At 37.1% G+C, this 13666-nt stretch overlaps 1 protein-coding gene across 11 annotated transcripts in view; it reads left to right on the top strand.

Moving 5' to 3' along the window:
- PIK3C2A (phosphatidylinositol-4-phosphate 3-kinase catalytic subunit type 2 alpha) overlaps positions 1-13666 on the top strand; it is a 128806-nt gene that overhangs the window by 58528 nt on the left and 56612 nt on the right. For all 11 annotated transcript variants that reach the window (XR_012122620.1, XR_012122622.1, XR_012122621.1 and 8 more), the window contains exons 4-8: positions 5488-5645; positions 7571-7691; positions 8445-8556; positions 9720-9799; positions 9930-9993. Coding sequence is in view for 7 of the 11 variants with exons in the window: in XM_073216260.1 (XP_073072361.1) it covers positions 5488-5645; positions 7571-7691; positions 8445-8556; positions 9720-9799; positions 9930-9993 (535 nt within the window). In the remaining 4 variants the exon portion in view is untranslated. The remainder of the gene's footprint in view (positions 1-5487; positions 5646-7570; positions 7692-8444; positions 8557-9719; positions 9800-9929; positions 9994-13666) is intronic.

Below are 13666 nucleotides of genomic sequence, written 5' to 3'. Positions count from 1 at the left end.
ACTGCTTTCGCTGCATCCCACAGAAGTTGGGGCTTAGTGTTGTTGTTGTCGTTTGTTTCTATATATTCCTTGATCTCTATTTTGATTTGTTCATTGATCCATTGATTATTTAGTAGCATGTTGTTAAGCCTCCATGTGTTTGTGAGCCTTTTTTTTTTCTTTGTAGAATTTATTTCTACTTTCATACCTTTGTGGTCTGAAAAATTGGTTGGTAGAATTTCAATATTTTGGAATTTACTGAGGCTCTTTTTGTGAGCTAGTATGTGGTCTATTCTGGAGAATGTTCCATGTGCACTTGAGAAGAATGTATATCCTGTTGCTTTTGGATGTAGAGTTCTATAGATGTCTATTAGGTCCATCTGTTCTAGTGTGTTGTTCAGTGCCTGTGTGTCTTTACTTATTTTCTGCCCGGTGGATCTATCCTTTGGGGTGAGTGGTGTGTTGAAGTCCGCTAAAATGAATGCATTGCAGTCTATTTCCCTCTTTAGTTCTGTTAGTATTTGCTTCACATATGCTGGTGTTCCTGTATTGGGTGCATATATCTTTAGAATGGTTATATCCTCTTCTTGGACTGAGCCCTTTATCATTATGTAGTATCCTTCTTTATCTCTTGTTACTTTCTTTGTTTTGAAGTCTATTTTGTCTGATATTAGTACTGCAACCCCTGCTTTCTTCTCACTGTTGTTTGCCTGAAATATGTTTTTCCATCACTTGGCTTTTAGTCTATGCTTATCTTTGGGTTTAAGGTGAGTTTCTTGTAAGCAGCATATAGATGGGTCTTGCTTTTTTATCCATTCTATTACTCTGTGTCTTTTGATTGGTGCATTAAGTCCATTTACATTTAGGGTGACTATTGAGTGATATGTACTTACTGCCATTGCAGGCTTTAGATTCGTGGTTACCAAAGGTTCAAGGTTAGCTTCTTTAGTATCTTACTGCCTACTTTAGCTCGCTTATTGAACTGTTATATACACTGTCTGGAGATTCTTTTCTTCTCTCCATTCTTATTCCTCCTCCTCCATTCTTCATATGTTGTGTGTTTTGTTCTGTGCTCTTTTTAGGAGTGCTCCCATCTAGAGCAGTCCCTGTAGGATGCCCTGTAGAGGTGGTTTGTGGGAAGCAAATTCCCTCAGCTTTGCTTGTCTGGGAATTGTTTAATCCCGCCATCATATTTAAATAATAGTCGTGCTAGATACAGTATCCTTGGTTCAAGACCCTTCTGTTTCATTGCATTAAGTATATCATGCCATTCTCTTCTGGCCTGTAGCGTTTCTATCGAGAAGTCTGATGTTAGCCTGATTGGTTTTCCTTTATAGGTGACCTTTTTCTCTCTAGCTGCCTTTAAAACTCTTTCCTTGTCCTTGATCCTTGCCATTTTAATTACTATGTGTCTTGGTGTTGTCCTCCTTGGATCCTTTCTGTTGGTGGTTCTGTGTAATTCCATGGTCTGTTCGATTATTTCCTCCCCCAGTTTGGGGAAGTTTTCAGCAATTATTTCTTCAAAGACACTTTCTATCCCTTTTCCTCTTTCTTCCTCTTCTGGTATCCCTATAATACAAATGTTATTCCTTTTGTATTGGGCACATATTTCTCTTAGTGTTGTTTCATTCCTGGAGATCCTTTTATCTCTCTCTATGTCAGCTTCTATACGTTCCTGTTCTCTGGCTTCTATTCCTTCAATGGCCTCTTGCATCTTATCCATTCTGCTTATAAATCCTTCCAGGGATTGTTTCACTTCTGTGATCTCCTTCCTGACATCTGTGATCTCCTTCCGGACTTCATCCCACTGCTCTTGCATTTTTCTCTGCATCTCATCCCATTGCTCTTGCATTTTTCTCTGCATCTCTGTCAGCATGTTCATGATTTTTATTTTGAATTCTTTTTCAGGAGGACTGGTTAGGTCTGTCTCCTTCTCAGGTGTTGTCTCTGTGATCTTTGTCTGCCTGTAGTTTTGCCTTTTCATGGTGATAGAGATCGTTTGCAGAGCTGGTACAGGTGACCGCTGGAAGAGCTTCCCTTCTTGTTGGTTTGTGGCCTTCCTCTCCTGGGAGAATAGCGACCTCTAGGTGCTTGTGCTGGGCAGCTGTGCGCAGACAGGGCTTCTGCTTCCTGCCCTGTTGCTATAGGGTTTATCTCCGCTGTTCCTGGGGGCGTGGCCTGGCTGGGGCTGCTCCTCCAAATTGGTGGAGCCCTGTTGGAGGGGGAGCGGCCGGGAGGCTATTTATCTCCGTAAGGGGCCTCTGTGCTCCCTGCTGCCCAGGGGTTTAGAGTGCCCAGAGATCCCCAGATTCCCTGCCGCTGGTCTAAGTGACCTGTCCTGCCCCTTTAAGACTTCCAAAAAGCACTCTCCAAACCAAAACAACAACAGCAACAATGAGAGAGGGAACAGAAAAAAAAAAGAAAAAGGAAAAAACACGCGATTTTTTTTTTTTTTTGTCCTCAAGCGCCAGTCCCAGGCACCCGCTCACTTGTCCTACTGCCCTGCCTCCCTAGCACCAGGGTCTGTGTCCCTTCAAGGCTTCCAAAAAGCATCCACCCGCCGGTCCCGCAGGGAAAAACGCGCGATATTCTTTGTCCTCAGGCACCGGTCCCAGGCTCACCAGTCCCGCCGCCCTGCCTCCCTAGCAACGAGGTTCCTGTCCCTTTACGGCTTCCAAAAAGCTCTCGCCAAAAAGAGAAAAAAAGAAAAGGGGAAAAATGCGCGATTTCCTCCGTCCTCAGGTGCCGGTCTCAGACACCTTCCCTCTGGTCCTGGAGGGAAAAACGCGGGATATTCTTTGTCCTCATCCGCCGGTCCCAGGCACCCACTCACCAGTCCTGCTGCCCTGCCTCCCTAGCACCGGGGTCCCTGTCCCTTTAAGGCTTCCAGAAAGCACTCGCCAAAAAGAAAAAAAAGGGGGGGGGGAAATGCGCGATTTCCTCCATCCTCAGGCGCCGGTTTCAGGCACCCGCCCTCCGGTCCTGCAGGGAAAAATGCGGTATATTCTTTGTCCTCAGGCGCCGGTCCCAGGCACCCGCTCACCCGTCCTGCTGCTCTGCCTCCCTAGCACCGGGGTCCCTGTCCCTTTAAGGCTTCCAAAAAGCACTCACCAAAAGGAGAAAAAAAAAAGGGGAAAAACGCACGATTTCCTCTGTCCTCAGACGCCGGTCTCAGGCACCCGCCCACCGGTCCCGTAGGTAAAAATGCGGGATATTCTTTGACCTCAGGCGCCGGTCCCAGGCATCTGCTCTCCGGTCCCGCCACCCTGCCTTCCTAGCAATGGGGTCCCTGTCCCTTTAAGGCTTCCAAAAAGCACTCGCCAAAAAAAAACCGCTCCGGTTTCTTTCCACCCGCCAGGAGCCTGGGGGAGGGGCGCTCGGGTCCCCCCGGGCCGGGGCTTGTATCTTACCCCCTTCGCAAGGCGCTGGGTTCTTTCAGGTGTGGGTGTGGTCTGGATGTTGTCCTGTGTCCTGTGGTCTCTATTTTAGGAAGATTTTTCTTTGTTATATTTTCATAGCTCTATGTGTGTTTGGGAGGAGGTTTCCACTGCTCTACTCACGCTGTCATCCTGGATCCGCCCCCGGGATTTTTTTTTTTAATTAAGGTATCATTGATATATAATGTTATGAAGGTCTCACATGAACAACATTCACCCATATTATCAGGTCCTCCCCACACTCCATTGCAGTCACTGTCCCTCAGCATAGTAAGATGCTATAGAGCCATTACTTGTCTTCTCTGTGCCATACTGCCTTCCCGTGACCTACCTATAGTGTTTGTGCTAACTATGATGTTCCTTAATCCCATTCTCCCTCCCTCCTCAACCCCGTCCCTTTGGTAACAGGTAGTAAAAAGCGACTCATTTTAAGAAAGGGAAGTGAAAGTCTTCCCCACCCACCACCCTTACCCCCACCCCTTAAGCAAGTACATCTAATGCAGTTTTTTTCACTGGAATTTGTCTAATAAATTCTTGTTTTCTGAGCTGTCAGGAACTTCTGATTTTCTTTTCATCATCCTTATGGATTTCTGAAAATAGAAGGCTTGGTTTGATGTAGACAAAATTCTCTACCATTTCATATATTAGTTAATTACATGATTTGCTGTGAACATCTATTTCATACTGTAGAAAACAAGAGAATACCAACCATGTAAGAAACATTAAGAATGTTACGTTGGGTCCTATGAAGCTCTTGTCATTGTGTTGCGGAGGAATAGGCTTGGCAGCAGGCAAATATCTGAAGATAATGTGTCCTCATATAAAGATGTATTTCCACAATCAAGTTTATTATTTATATTATCTTTCTTTTTTCAATTACGTTTCCCCTTTTTAATACTGGATCCTTTGTGGCAGTTAAGATCACTGCAGAAACCACATTTATTCACTTAGCGAGATGGTTATAGTGCTGACCATGTACTAGGCACTGTTCCGTGTGCTTATAAACTTACTTCCATAATCCTCACAACAACCCTATGAGGTTGTACTAGTAGTAACCCCAGTTTATAAAAGGGAAAACTGAAGCAACAAGGAAATTCTACAACTTGCATAAGTTCACACAGCTATTAAGTAGTAAAATCAGGATTTAAATTCACATAGTCTGGCTCCAGAGGCTGTGCACAGTTAAAGTTGCCTCTGCAGAACCTTTCTTTCTCTCACTTCAAACTATTTTAGTCTGTTCCTGTAACTTGGTTATTTTAATCTCTACAGAAGCAAAGAGACAATACTTCCCACATTCATTCCACTTTATAGCCCTGTGAAAAGCAGATGGAAGGATTCAACTTTGCTTCTAACCTTGAAAAAAAAGCCAGTTAAAGGAAGCCCATAAGTTTAAAGAAGGTAGCAAATCCTTTGTCTTTGATAACAGAAGTGTTTTCTGGAGATGAGCCATATACTATGCTGATGTATTTATTTAAATTTAAACTATCTTGCTCCTATAAATACCTTCACAGGCAATTCTTGCCATTCCCTAAGTTTTAGAAATCATTTTAAAGGAAGAATGGCCTCATAACACTATAAAAACCTATTGTCTATGTTTTTTTTTTCATTGTCTAAAAAATAAAGTGTAGAAAAAAGGACCTTAGAAAAATGATTTTTAAAAGATAACACACTTTTTATCCCTCTGGCAAATACAGTTTAGGGCTACATAGCCTATATTATTGGTGATTCATTAGAAATAGATACCATTTTGTGTAATTGTTCTCTGTAGCAAAAGAATGTGAGGCAGAAAACCTCATTTAATAAGGTGTATCTGTTGTGTGCTTGGTTAATGTTGATGTTACCAAAGATATACTGGCAGGACCTAATCTCTTTTCTTAGATTCCTTTTATTTAAAAGGCAAATGCTGGTATTTGGAGTTTTGACAGGGGTCTGTTCATTCCAGTTCTCATGAACTGCTTAATAATTGGACAAAAACACACAATTGAATGGCTATAAGCATGCAAAGTTTTGTATAGGACCCTCAAATGCAGCTTTTAAAAAAATAATTTAATTTCTTCTTTCTTGTGAACAGATTGAAGGCCAACTTTCAATTTACCAATCACTGTACAAATCCAGGGTATTTGTTAAGTCCAGTCACAGTGCAAAGAAATGTATGTGGAGAAAATGTTAGCGTGAAGGTCTGCATTGAAATTGAAGGATTTCAACTACCAGTTACTTTTACATGTGATGGTAGGTTTGTAGTCCCCCAACCAGCTTATTTTCTCTGATTAAGAAGAAAATGCTTAAAATGTTAATATTATCATTCTTTTAATTAACAGACTGTTATCATAAGGTAGCCTTTAAAAAAATATTTAGTGTGTGTTGTAAAATATTTAACATTGATTGTTACCCTTTTCAAGAAATTGGCATTCATATGGATAGTTTTCTTGTTAGGACTCACGGGAAACAGTTTACCTTTGCAACTACATATTTCTCTGAAAAATGCCAAGTAACTTTGGTTAATCAGTAGCCGTTGGCCATGGCCTCCAAGCATTAGCTAGAAAGGCTTCTTATACTCCAATTCTTATTTTCTTTTTTCATTTTATGGCAAGAAGAATGCTTGTTTGTAAAGGGCTACCTGTGAAATTGAAATTCCATTAATCTTGCTAAGCTCCTCTAAGGAGAAGATAATTCTTCTTTGATTCTAACTTTCCCTTCCAAACTTGATATGTGGGCATCCTTTCTAAAGATGTATCCCCAAAGTCTGTAGGAAATCTTTTGTTAGAGTTTTAAAAACTACTTTTATTTTCATTCATAGTTTATTGATTTTAACAATTATATTATTTAATGGGATTCCAGTAGTAAGATAAAATCCTATATTTCTATAATATCTTGCTTGATCTAAGATTTATGCCATTTTTTCTTCAGCATCTGTGACGAAGAATATGTCCAATTTTTGAATAGTTTCTTTATAGCTTTGCACTTTGCAGGACCCTTGGAAAAATATAAATCTTTGAAACAAAAATGTTAGCCAACTATAACGATCATTCCTTTAGTTTCTAAAGGAAGAGGTTTATTTTTTTTAACATAATTTAAATTTTGGTTTAGAGAATAGTTTAAGACTGCAGTAAGAATTAATACCAAAACTGAAGAAAAAAGAAGTCAGTAAGCCCTTTGATTGAAATAAGCATGAGTAAACATTGATGATAAATGTTTCAATTTGTGTTCAATTTTGACTTGATATATCAAGATCTGGTTAATTAAAAAAAAATTTTTTTAATGCTTATTTGATTCTTTGTAAATGTGCAGGCTTATAATGTTTATCTTTGTTAAGAAATGTAACCACATTATAGCAGAAGTGATTTCTGTGTTCAAATGTCAAGTGTGAGCACACATTGACTATTCAGAAGAAGCGTAGCCATTGTATTGGATAGAGGTTTTATGGGCTGTTGATTTTCATGAAGTTTGCGTGTAATCACTGTCTTCTAAATTGACCATAGGAGCTTTAAATACAGGTTACTTTAAAAGGTTACTTTAGTTTTTAATGTGTTACAATACTGGTTCCCAGCTATTGCCAAGAATGATAATTAAACAGTTCTTCCTACTTGATACAGTTTTATTTTTCTTTGGAAAATTTATCAGACCAATGTCAAGCATTTGAAATGTTGATTCTTTTTCCTTATGATGTGGTTTGAATCATTATTTGCCAGGTAACTGCTAAATGTCATTTGTTTTGGAGGAGGCTGTAATAGGGAGGTGGCTTTCTTAACTTAGGTCTTCCCTGTCTACTGCAGTTAACCACTAGCCACGTGTGGCATTTCGAATACTAGCAATGCAGCTAGTATAGATTGAAATGTACTGTAAAATAACACACTGGATTTCAAAGACTTATTTTGAAAAGGAAATGTAAGTTATCTCTTTAATAATTTTTAAATACAGGTTATATGATGAAAGGATATTTTGGATATATCAGATTAAATAAAACTGATAATATCTTCACTTGTTTCTTTTTTACTTTTTACAGTGTGGCTACTAGAAAATTTTAAATTATGTATGTGTGACTTGTATTATATTTCTCTTGTATAGTGCTGTCTTATATTAAAATAAATAGTTTGATTAAGTGTATACTTAGAGTTAAATAAGCAAAATGAAAATGATGACTAACTCTTTTACAGTGAGTTCTACTGTAGAAATCATTATAATGCAAGCCCTTTGCTGGGTGCATGATGACTTGAATCAAGTAGATGTTGGCAGCTATGTTCTGAAAGTTTGTGGTCAAGAGGAAGTGCTGCAGAAGTAAGTTTATTCATTTAATTATTGAGAGCAACAGCTTTGGAAATTTCATTGTTAATAGCTTTAATTAGAAAAATTTCAAGGTAAATTCGTAATCCAAAAATACATTCATTGTGTCCCACTTGATTGGATCAATAAATTACATGAAATAATATATAAGATATATAAAATATGTCTTAGACTTTGTGTAAGACATGTCTAAGACAGTGGAGAGATTTCAGAGATAATTGCCCTAAGAAGCTTATAATCTCAGATGGGAAGAATGGTGGGCAATTGGTTGATAAGTGAATTTAATGTTTTTTCCCTTTCTGCCAAGAGTCAATAGTCACATCATTATAGAGTCCATTTTCCTTTTTTAGCATGCACTATTACTTTGTATACAGTGGTCATCTGTCATTTCCTTTTAGTTGCTTGAAGTAACCATTATATGAATCTTTTTCTGAACCAGATAATTTATTGTATCTAGCTTTTAATCTAGTTATTTTACAGATTTCATTCCCTTAAGCTAGTAGAAATGCCCTGTCCCTATTTTTCTTTTATTTTCTTCTTTGTCTTCATCTTCTGTATTTTGACTCTTCTCATGTAGATGAGTTATTCCTTTATTTAAATGCTCACACTTGGTTAAAAAACTATCTCTGTATTTTACCATTTTCTTCAATTTCTGATGCCGATACAACTTATTATATTTTACTCTCACCTCTATAATTTCTAGATTGAGGAGAATAACATTGATGAGTAATTAATATATTTTAACAGTAATCATTGCCTTGGAAGTCATGAACATATTCAAAATTGTCGAAAATGGGACACAGAGATTAAACTACAACTTTTGACCTTGAGTGCAATGTGTCAAAATCTGGCCCGAACAGTAAGTGTGTACCTTATAACTGAATTTCATTTTTTGGTTGAATTTGAATAATTCTGCTAATTAGCCAATTTGCAATTTGCACAGTCTCTAAGATTTGTAGGTTGAACTGGTGAATGGTTTGGAATGAAGAGTGTTTTTAACCTCAGTAGAAGTCTTTTCAGCAGATGGGGGGAAATTTTCAGCCATGGAGGTTTAGGTAACATAGAGCTGGAGGCATATTTTAAAACCAAGGTAGGGGACTTGAAAGATTGATTCGTAATAATTTTACAGAAGAATGAAAAGGTAATGATCAGTCAAGGAAAAATAAGGAAAGATTTTGAATACTGAATATGGTTGAGGGAACAAAAGATCCACATTGATCTTTGAATACCAAATTTCTCACCAAATGAAAACTGATTGTTTTAAAAGTACAGTACTTTTTTTTTTAAGGTAAAGCAGAATGGAATGCAAAAAATAAGGCCATTTTTATTATATAAATACTTGATGAATTTTAATCTCTAAAGAATATTCTTCATTGGTAGAATTTTGGATGGAAAATAAGTCGTTTCTACCTTTTTTACTAGGTTTTGGTTCTATGTTAGGTAGAATTTATTTCACTGGGGTAGAAACTTTCACAAAATTGAGTACATCTCAGCAATCATTAGTAACTTCTTTTTTCCATTTCTTAAGTACTGATGTTCTTGAGTATATTTACATAGTAAGGACTTACAGTAGTAGAGACCTGTACCTCATTTATTGGGGGCTTTGGGGAGGGCTTTGTTATCATTAGAAAATAATACAGATAATTCAGATAATCTCTTTTGCATCTGGTCCCTATTCTACCTTCATTTGACTGTCAGCTGTCTTTAGAAGTGTTTTTAGCTCTCTCTCATCTATATATATAACTTTGGGAGTTATCTATATATCAGAAACTAAATTTAAAAGCATTTATGTTTTCCCATTTATAAAACAGGTTTTTTTCAGAATATTGATTTGCCTTTTTTCTGAGTCAGTTATAAAAAATAATTAATTCTAATAATATTTAGCCTCAGCTCTGAAAAATCACTTTTGTTTCAAGAATTTCTTGTACACATCATAAATTAACCATATTTAATTTGGCGATAGAAAGACCAAAGAATGGATTTGATTTTTTGGTAAACCTTTGTGTATATATGTTTGTTTAGGCAGAAGATGATGAAACACCTGTGGATTTAAACAAATACCTACATCAAATAGAAAAACCTTATAAAGAAGTCATGACAAGGTGTGGCATTTAAAGCATTAATTGTAGATTTTCAAATTTTGCTTTTGGATGTGAAACCATTTATTTTGGTAACTAAAACAATCATTTTTAAATAGTTTCTGTCAACCACAATAGCTGCTCTTTATTTCAGGCACCCTTTTGAAGAACTTCTAGGTTCTTATCACAACCAAGTGGAACTGGCTCTTCAGATTGGAGTAAGTTAATCAACATTTTGGCATGATGAATTAAAGATTCTTGTCTCTGTTCTCTCTTAAATGCTAGTGTTGGTGTTGTATTAAATACTTAGAAGATCAATTTAAGTTACATTCTTGATGTTGATGTTTGATGACTTGTTTTCTGACCCAGCTTATCAACAATTCTCAGTAATGCTTGAGTCGATATAGGTTATTCTCACTTAAGCTAGAGGAACCTTCAGTTCAATTCAAAAGCATTTATTGTATGCTTACTATATGCTGATGCTGGAGTTATGAAAATGAATGACCTAGTTCTCCACCTATCATGACTTAAAACTATCAATGAGGGATTTAAAATTTCAGTATAGTATAGTAAATGCAGTATAGAGGTATGCATTGAGGTTCTTTGGGAGGTGAAAGATGGGCACCTCTCCCAACTTGAGTGTTCAAGGAAGGCCTCTAAGGGATGTTGCCTGAGCCAAGTCTTAAACAGTATGAGTTAGCTAAAGGATGTAGTTGGGAAGGGTATGTGAACAAAAGCACACAGATGTCATATATATGTGGAAGTATAAGCACTTCTGTAATAGAGTATAAAGTATTTAAGTGACTGTTGGGAGATGGCATTGGAGATGTCCATACATAAATTACCACCTTTTAATCCATATTAAGGAATTTTATCCTCTACATCAGGGGGCCATATCCAGTCCACTTCCTGTTTTCGTAAATAACACTATTTTAGAACATAACCATACCCATTTGTTTACGTATTTTCCATTATTGCATTTGTGCTCTTGTACTAGAGTTCAGTAGTTGGGACAGAGAACATATGTCCTGCAAAGCCTAAACTTTTTACTATTTGCCGTTTTACAGAAAAAGTTTGCTGACTCTGCTCTATTCATTTAAGGTATTTTTTTGTACCTCAGGGTAGGAAGTGGGGTGGGATGGGTAACATGTTTAGTCCCAAGCTCTGAAATCACTCTGGCCGTGCTGTGGAAGTGAGATTTAGGGCTTGTTGAAATGGTTTTAAGAAGGTTTTTTATAGTAGTCTAAGTAAAAGAGTGAGTGGTGAAGGTAAAAAGAAAGGAATTGATTAACAATATTTAAGAGATAAAATTGGTAAGATTTTTGATAATGAGATCTAAAAAAAGAAATAGTGTAGGAAGACTTCCAGATTCTAGTACATTTTTACCAGCATTTAAATATATTCATTTATACAATAAATATTTGAGTATCTCCTCATTGTGAGGTGCTGTTGTAGGAGCTGAGGATATAGGAGTACACAAAACAAACTGTAGTCCCGACCCTTAGTTTACATTCCATTTGGAAAAGACAGGCAATAAACTAGCGAAATACATGGTATATCAGGTGGTGAGTGCTATAGAGAAAAATAAAAGAGCAGGGTAATGTAATTTCAAATAAGGTAATCAGAGATGGCCTCATTGAGAAGATGAACTTGAGTAAGGAACTGGGGGAGGAAAGGAAGAAGCTATCTGGTTATTTGGAGAGGAGTGTGCCTAGTATATATAAGGTCTACTAGGTCCTTGTAGCTGGAACAGTGAGGGAGGGGGGTAGGGTGAAAACAAATAAATCAATTAGGAAGATGTTTTGCTAGTAGCCACAAGAGAGATGATGCCATGGACCAGCATAATTACAGTACAAATGGTGAGAGGTGAGAAGGAGTTGAACTCTGTGATACATTTTGAAGTTAATGCTAGGAGGATTTACTGACAGATTGAATGTGGAACATAAGAGAGAAGGAGGAATTTAGGATTACTCTTATATTTTCTACCAGAGCATTTGGAAATTTGGAGTTGCCTTTTAGTGAGGTAGAGAAAACTGAAAGGTATAGGTTTAGGAGGAGTATATGCAACTCAGCTTTGAACATTATGTTTGAGATGACTGTAATTCATCCAAATAACAATGTTGAGTAGGCAATCTGGGATTTAATGGAGAAGATTCAGGCTGGAGATAATAAACTTAGGAATCATCAGAATATAAATGGTATTTTGTAGCCATAAGACTGAATGAATGAGATCACCAAGAAAATCATTGCAAGTAGAAAAAAAGAACTTCAAAGACTGACCCTTGGGTATATCTCCCTAAATATCTCTCTGAGTGTATCATCTTAAAATAAAACAAGAAGTCCACATTCCCCTGCAACGAATACCCCACTTCTCTATTCTCCTTGCAACAAAACTCCTGAAACGTAGTGTGCTTTTGTTGCTTCCACTTCCTCCCTTCCCATTCTCTATGAACCCACTACAGTCAGGCCTTCTAGTCTCAGCATTTCACTAAAAATGCACTTAAAATCATCAAGGACTTCCATGGTCATGATTCCAGTAATAAATTCTTAGTCTTCATTTTTCTGAACTTTTCTGTCATATTGGTAGAATTTATTGTTTCTTCCTTCTTGAAACACTTAACATGGCCTCTAGGTCATTGTGTTGTTGGTTCTCCTACTTCCGGTGCGTACTGTATTCTCACTGTTACTTGTGGCTTCTTCTTCATGATCGCCTTGTCTTTCTGATCTATAACATGAGAATACCTCAGGGCTCAGTTCTGGGACTTCTCTCTCTATTCACATACTAGATAATCTCAATTAATCTCATGTCTTTAAATAATCTCATGTCTTTAAATCAAGAGTCATGCTCTGATGACTCTGAAATTTCTATCTGCAGCCTTAACCTCTTCCCTCAACTACAGATTCAAATAACTGTTACTTTTTTCAAAGAATGTCTAATTAACTAACATCTAAAATTTAAGATATACAAACTATATACTATCCTTCATATCTATTCGTAAATCTTCCCCTTCTTAGTAGATGGCAACTGTTCCCTTCTGCTTGCTCAGGACAAAACCTTGGAGTCATATTTGATTTTTCAAGAAAAAAAGTTTTCATACACCACATTCAATCTAATTCGTGTCAGCTCCACCTTAAAAATACATTCAGAATGTGACTGCTCTTCATCATTACCCAAAGTACAATCCTAGTCAATTACAGTAGTTAAAATAATTCCTTACTGGTCTTCTAGCTTCTACACTTACCCTTCTATAGTGTGTCTTCCACAGGCAATCGAAATGATTTTTTAAAAATAAATCTCTAAATACAGTGTGGTATCCTGTAAGAGGAAAAAGCCATTGGAAAAACTTGTGAAATCTGAGTAAAGTCTGCAGTTTAGTTAATAGTAATGTACCAGTGTTAATGTCTTAGTTTTGACAAATATAGCATGGTTATGTAAGAAGTTACTTAACCCAGTTTCCTTTCATTGTTATATGGGAACTGTCTGTACTATTTTTGAACTTTTCTGTAAATCTGAAGTTACTCCAAAACAAAAAGTTTATTAAAAAAAAAAATAAATAAGCACAGACAGCAAAGAGGAAATCAGAGCCAAAAGATGGTTCTTTGAAAAGATTAATAAATGTATAAACCCTTAAAAAAGTTCTAAACCATACCACTCTTTTACTCAGAGTCCTCTTTATTATCTCAGTAAAATTCTAATTCCTAACTGCCTTCAGACCCTTGTACATTCTGACCCATTACCTCTGTGATCTGCCTCCCTCCTACTTTTCTCCTTTGTTCTAGTTGCTCTGCAGGTATGCTCCTCAACTAAGTCTCTTATACTTGTTTCCTCTACATTGAATGCTCTTCCCCCAGATCCTTGCATGGTTTACCCTTTCAGTTTACTAAGGTCTG

The sequence above is a fragment of the Manis javanica genome, chromosome 11 (assembly GCF_040802235.1).
Source record: "Manis javanica isolate MJ-LG chromosome 11, MJ_LKY, whole genome shotgun sequence".
NCBI classification, from domain to species: domain Eukaryota; kingdom Metazoa; phylum Chordata; class Mammalia; order Pholidota; family Manidae; genus Manis; species Manis javanica.
Note: the sequence above shows the minus strand (reverse complement) of the source record. Positions and strands in the feature narration are given on the sequence as shown.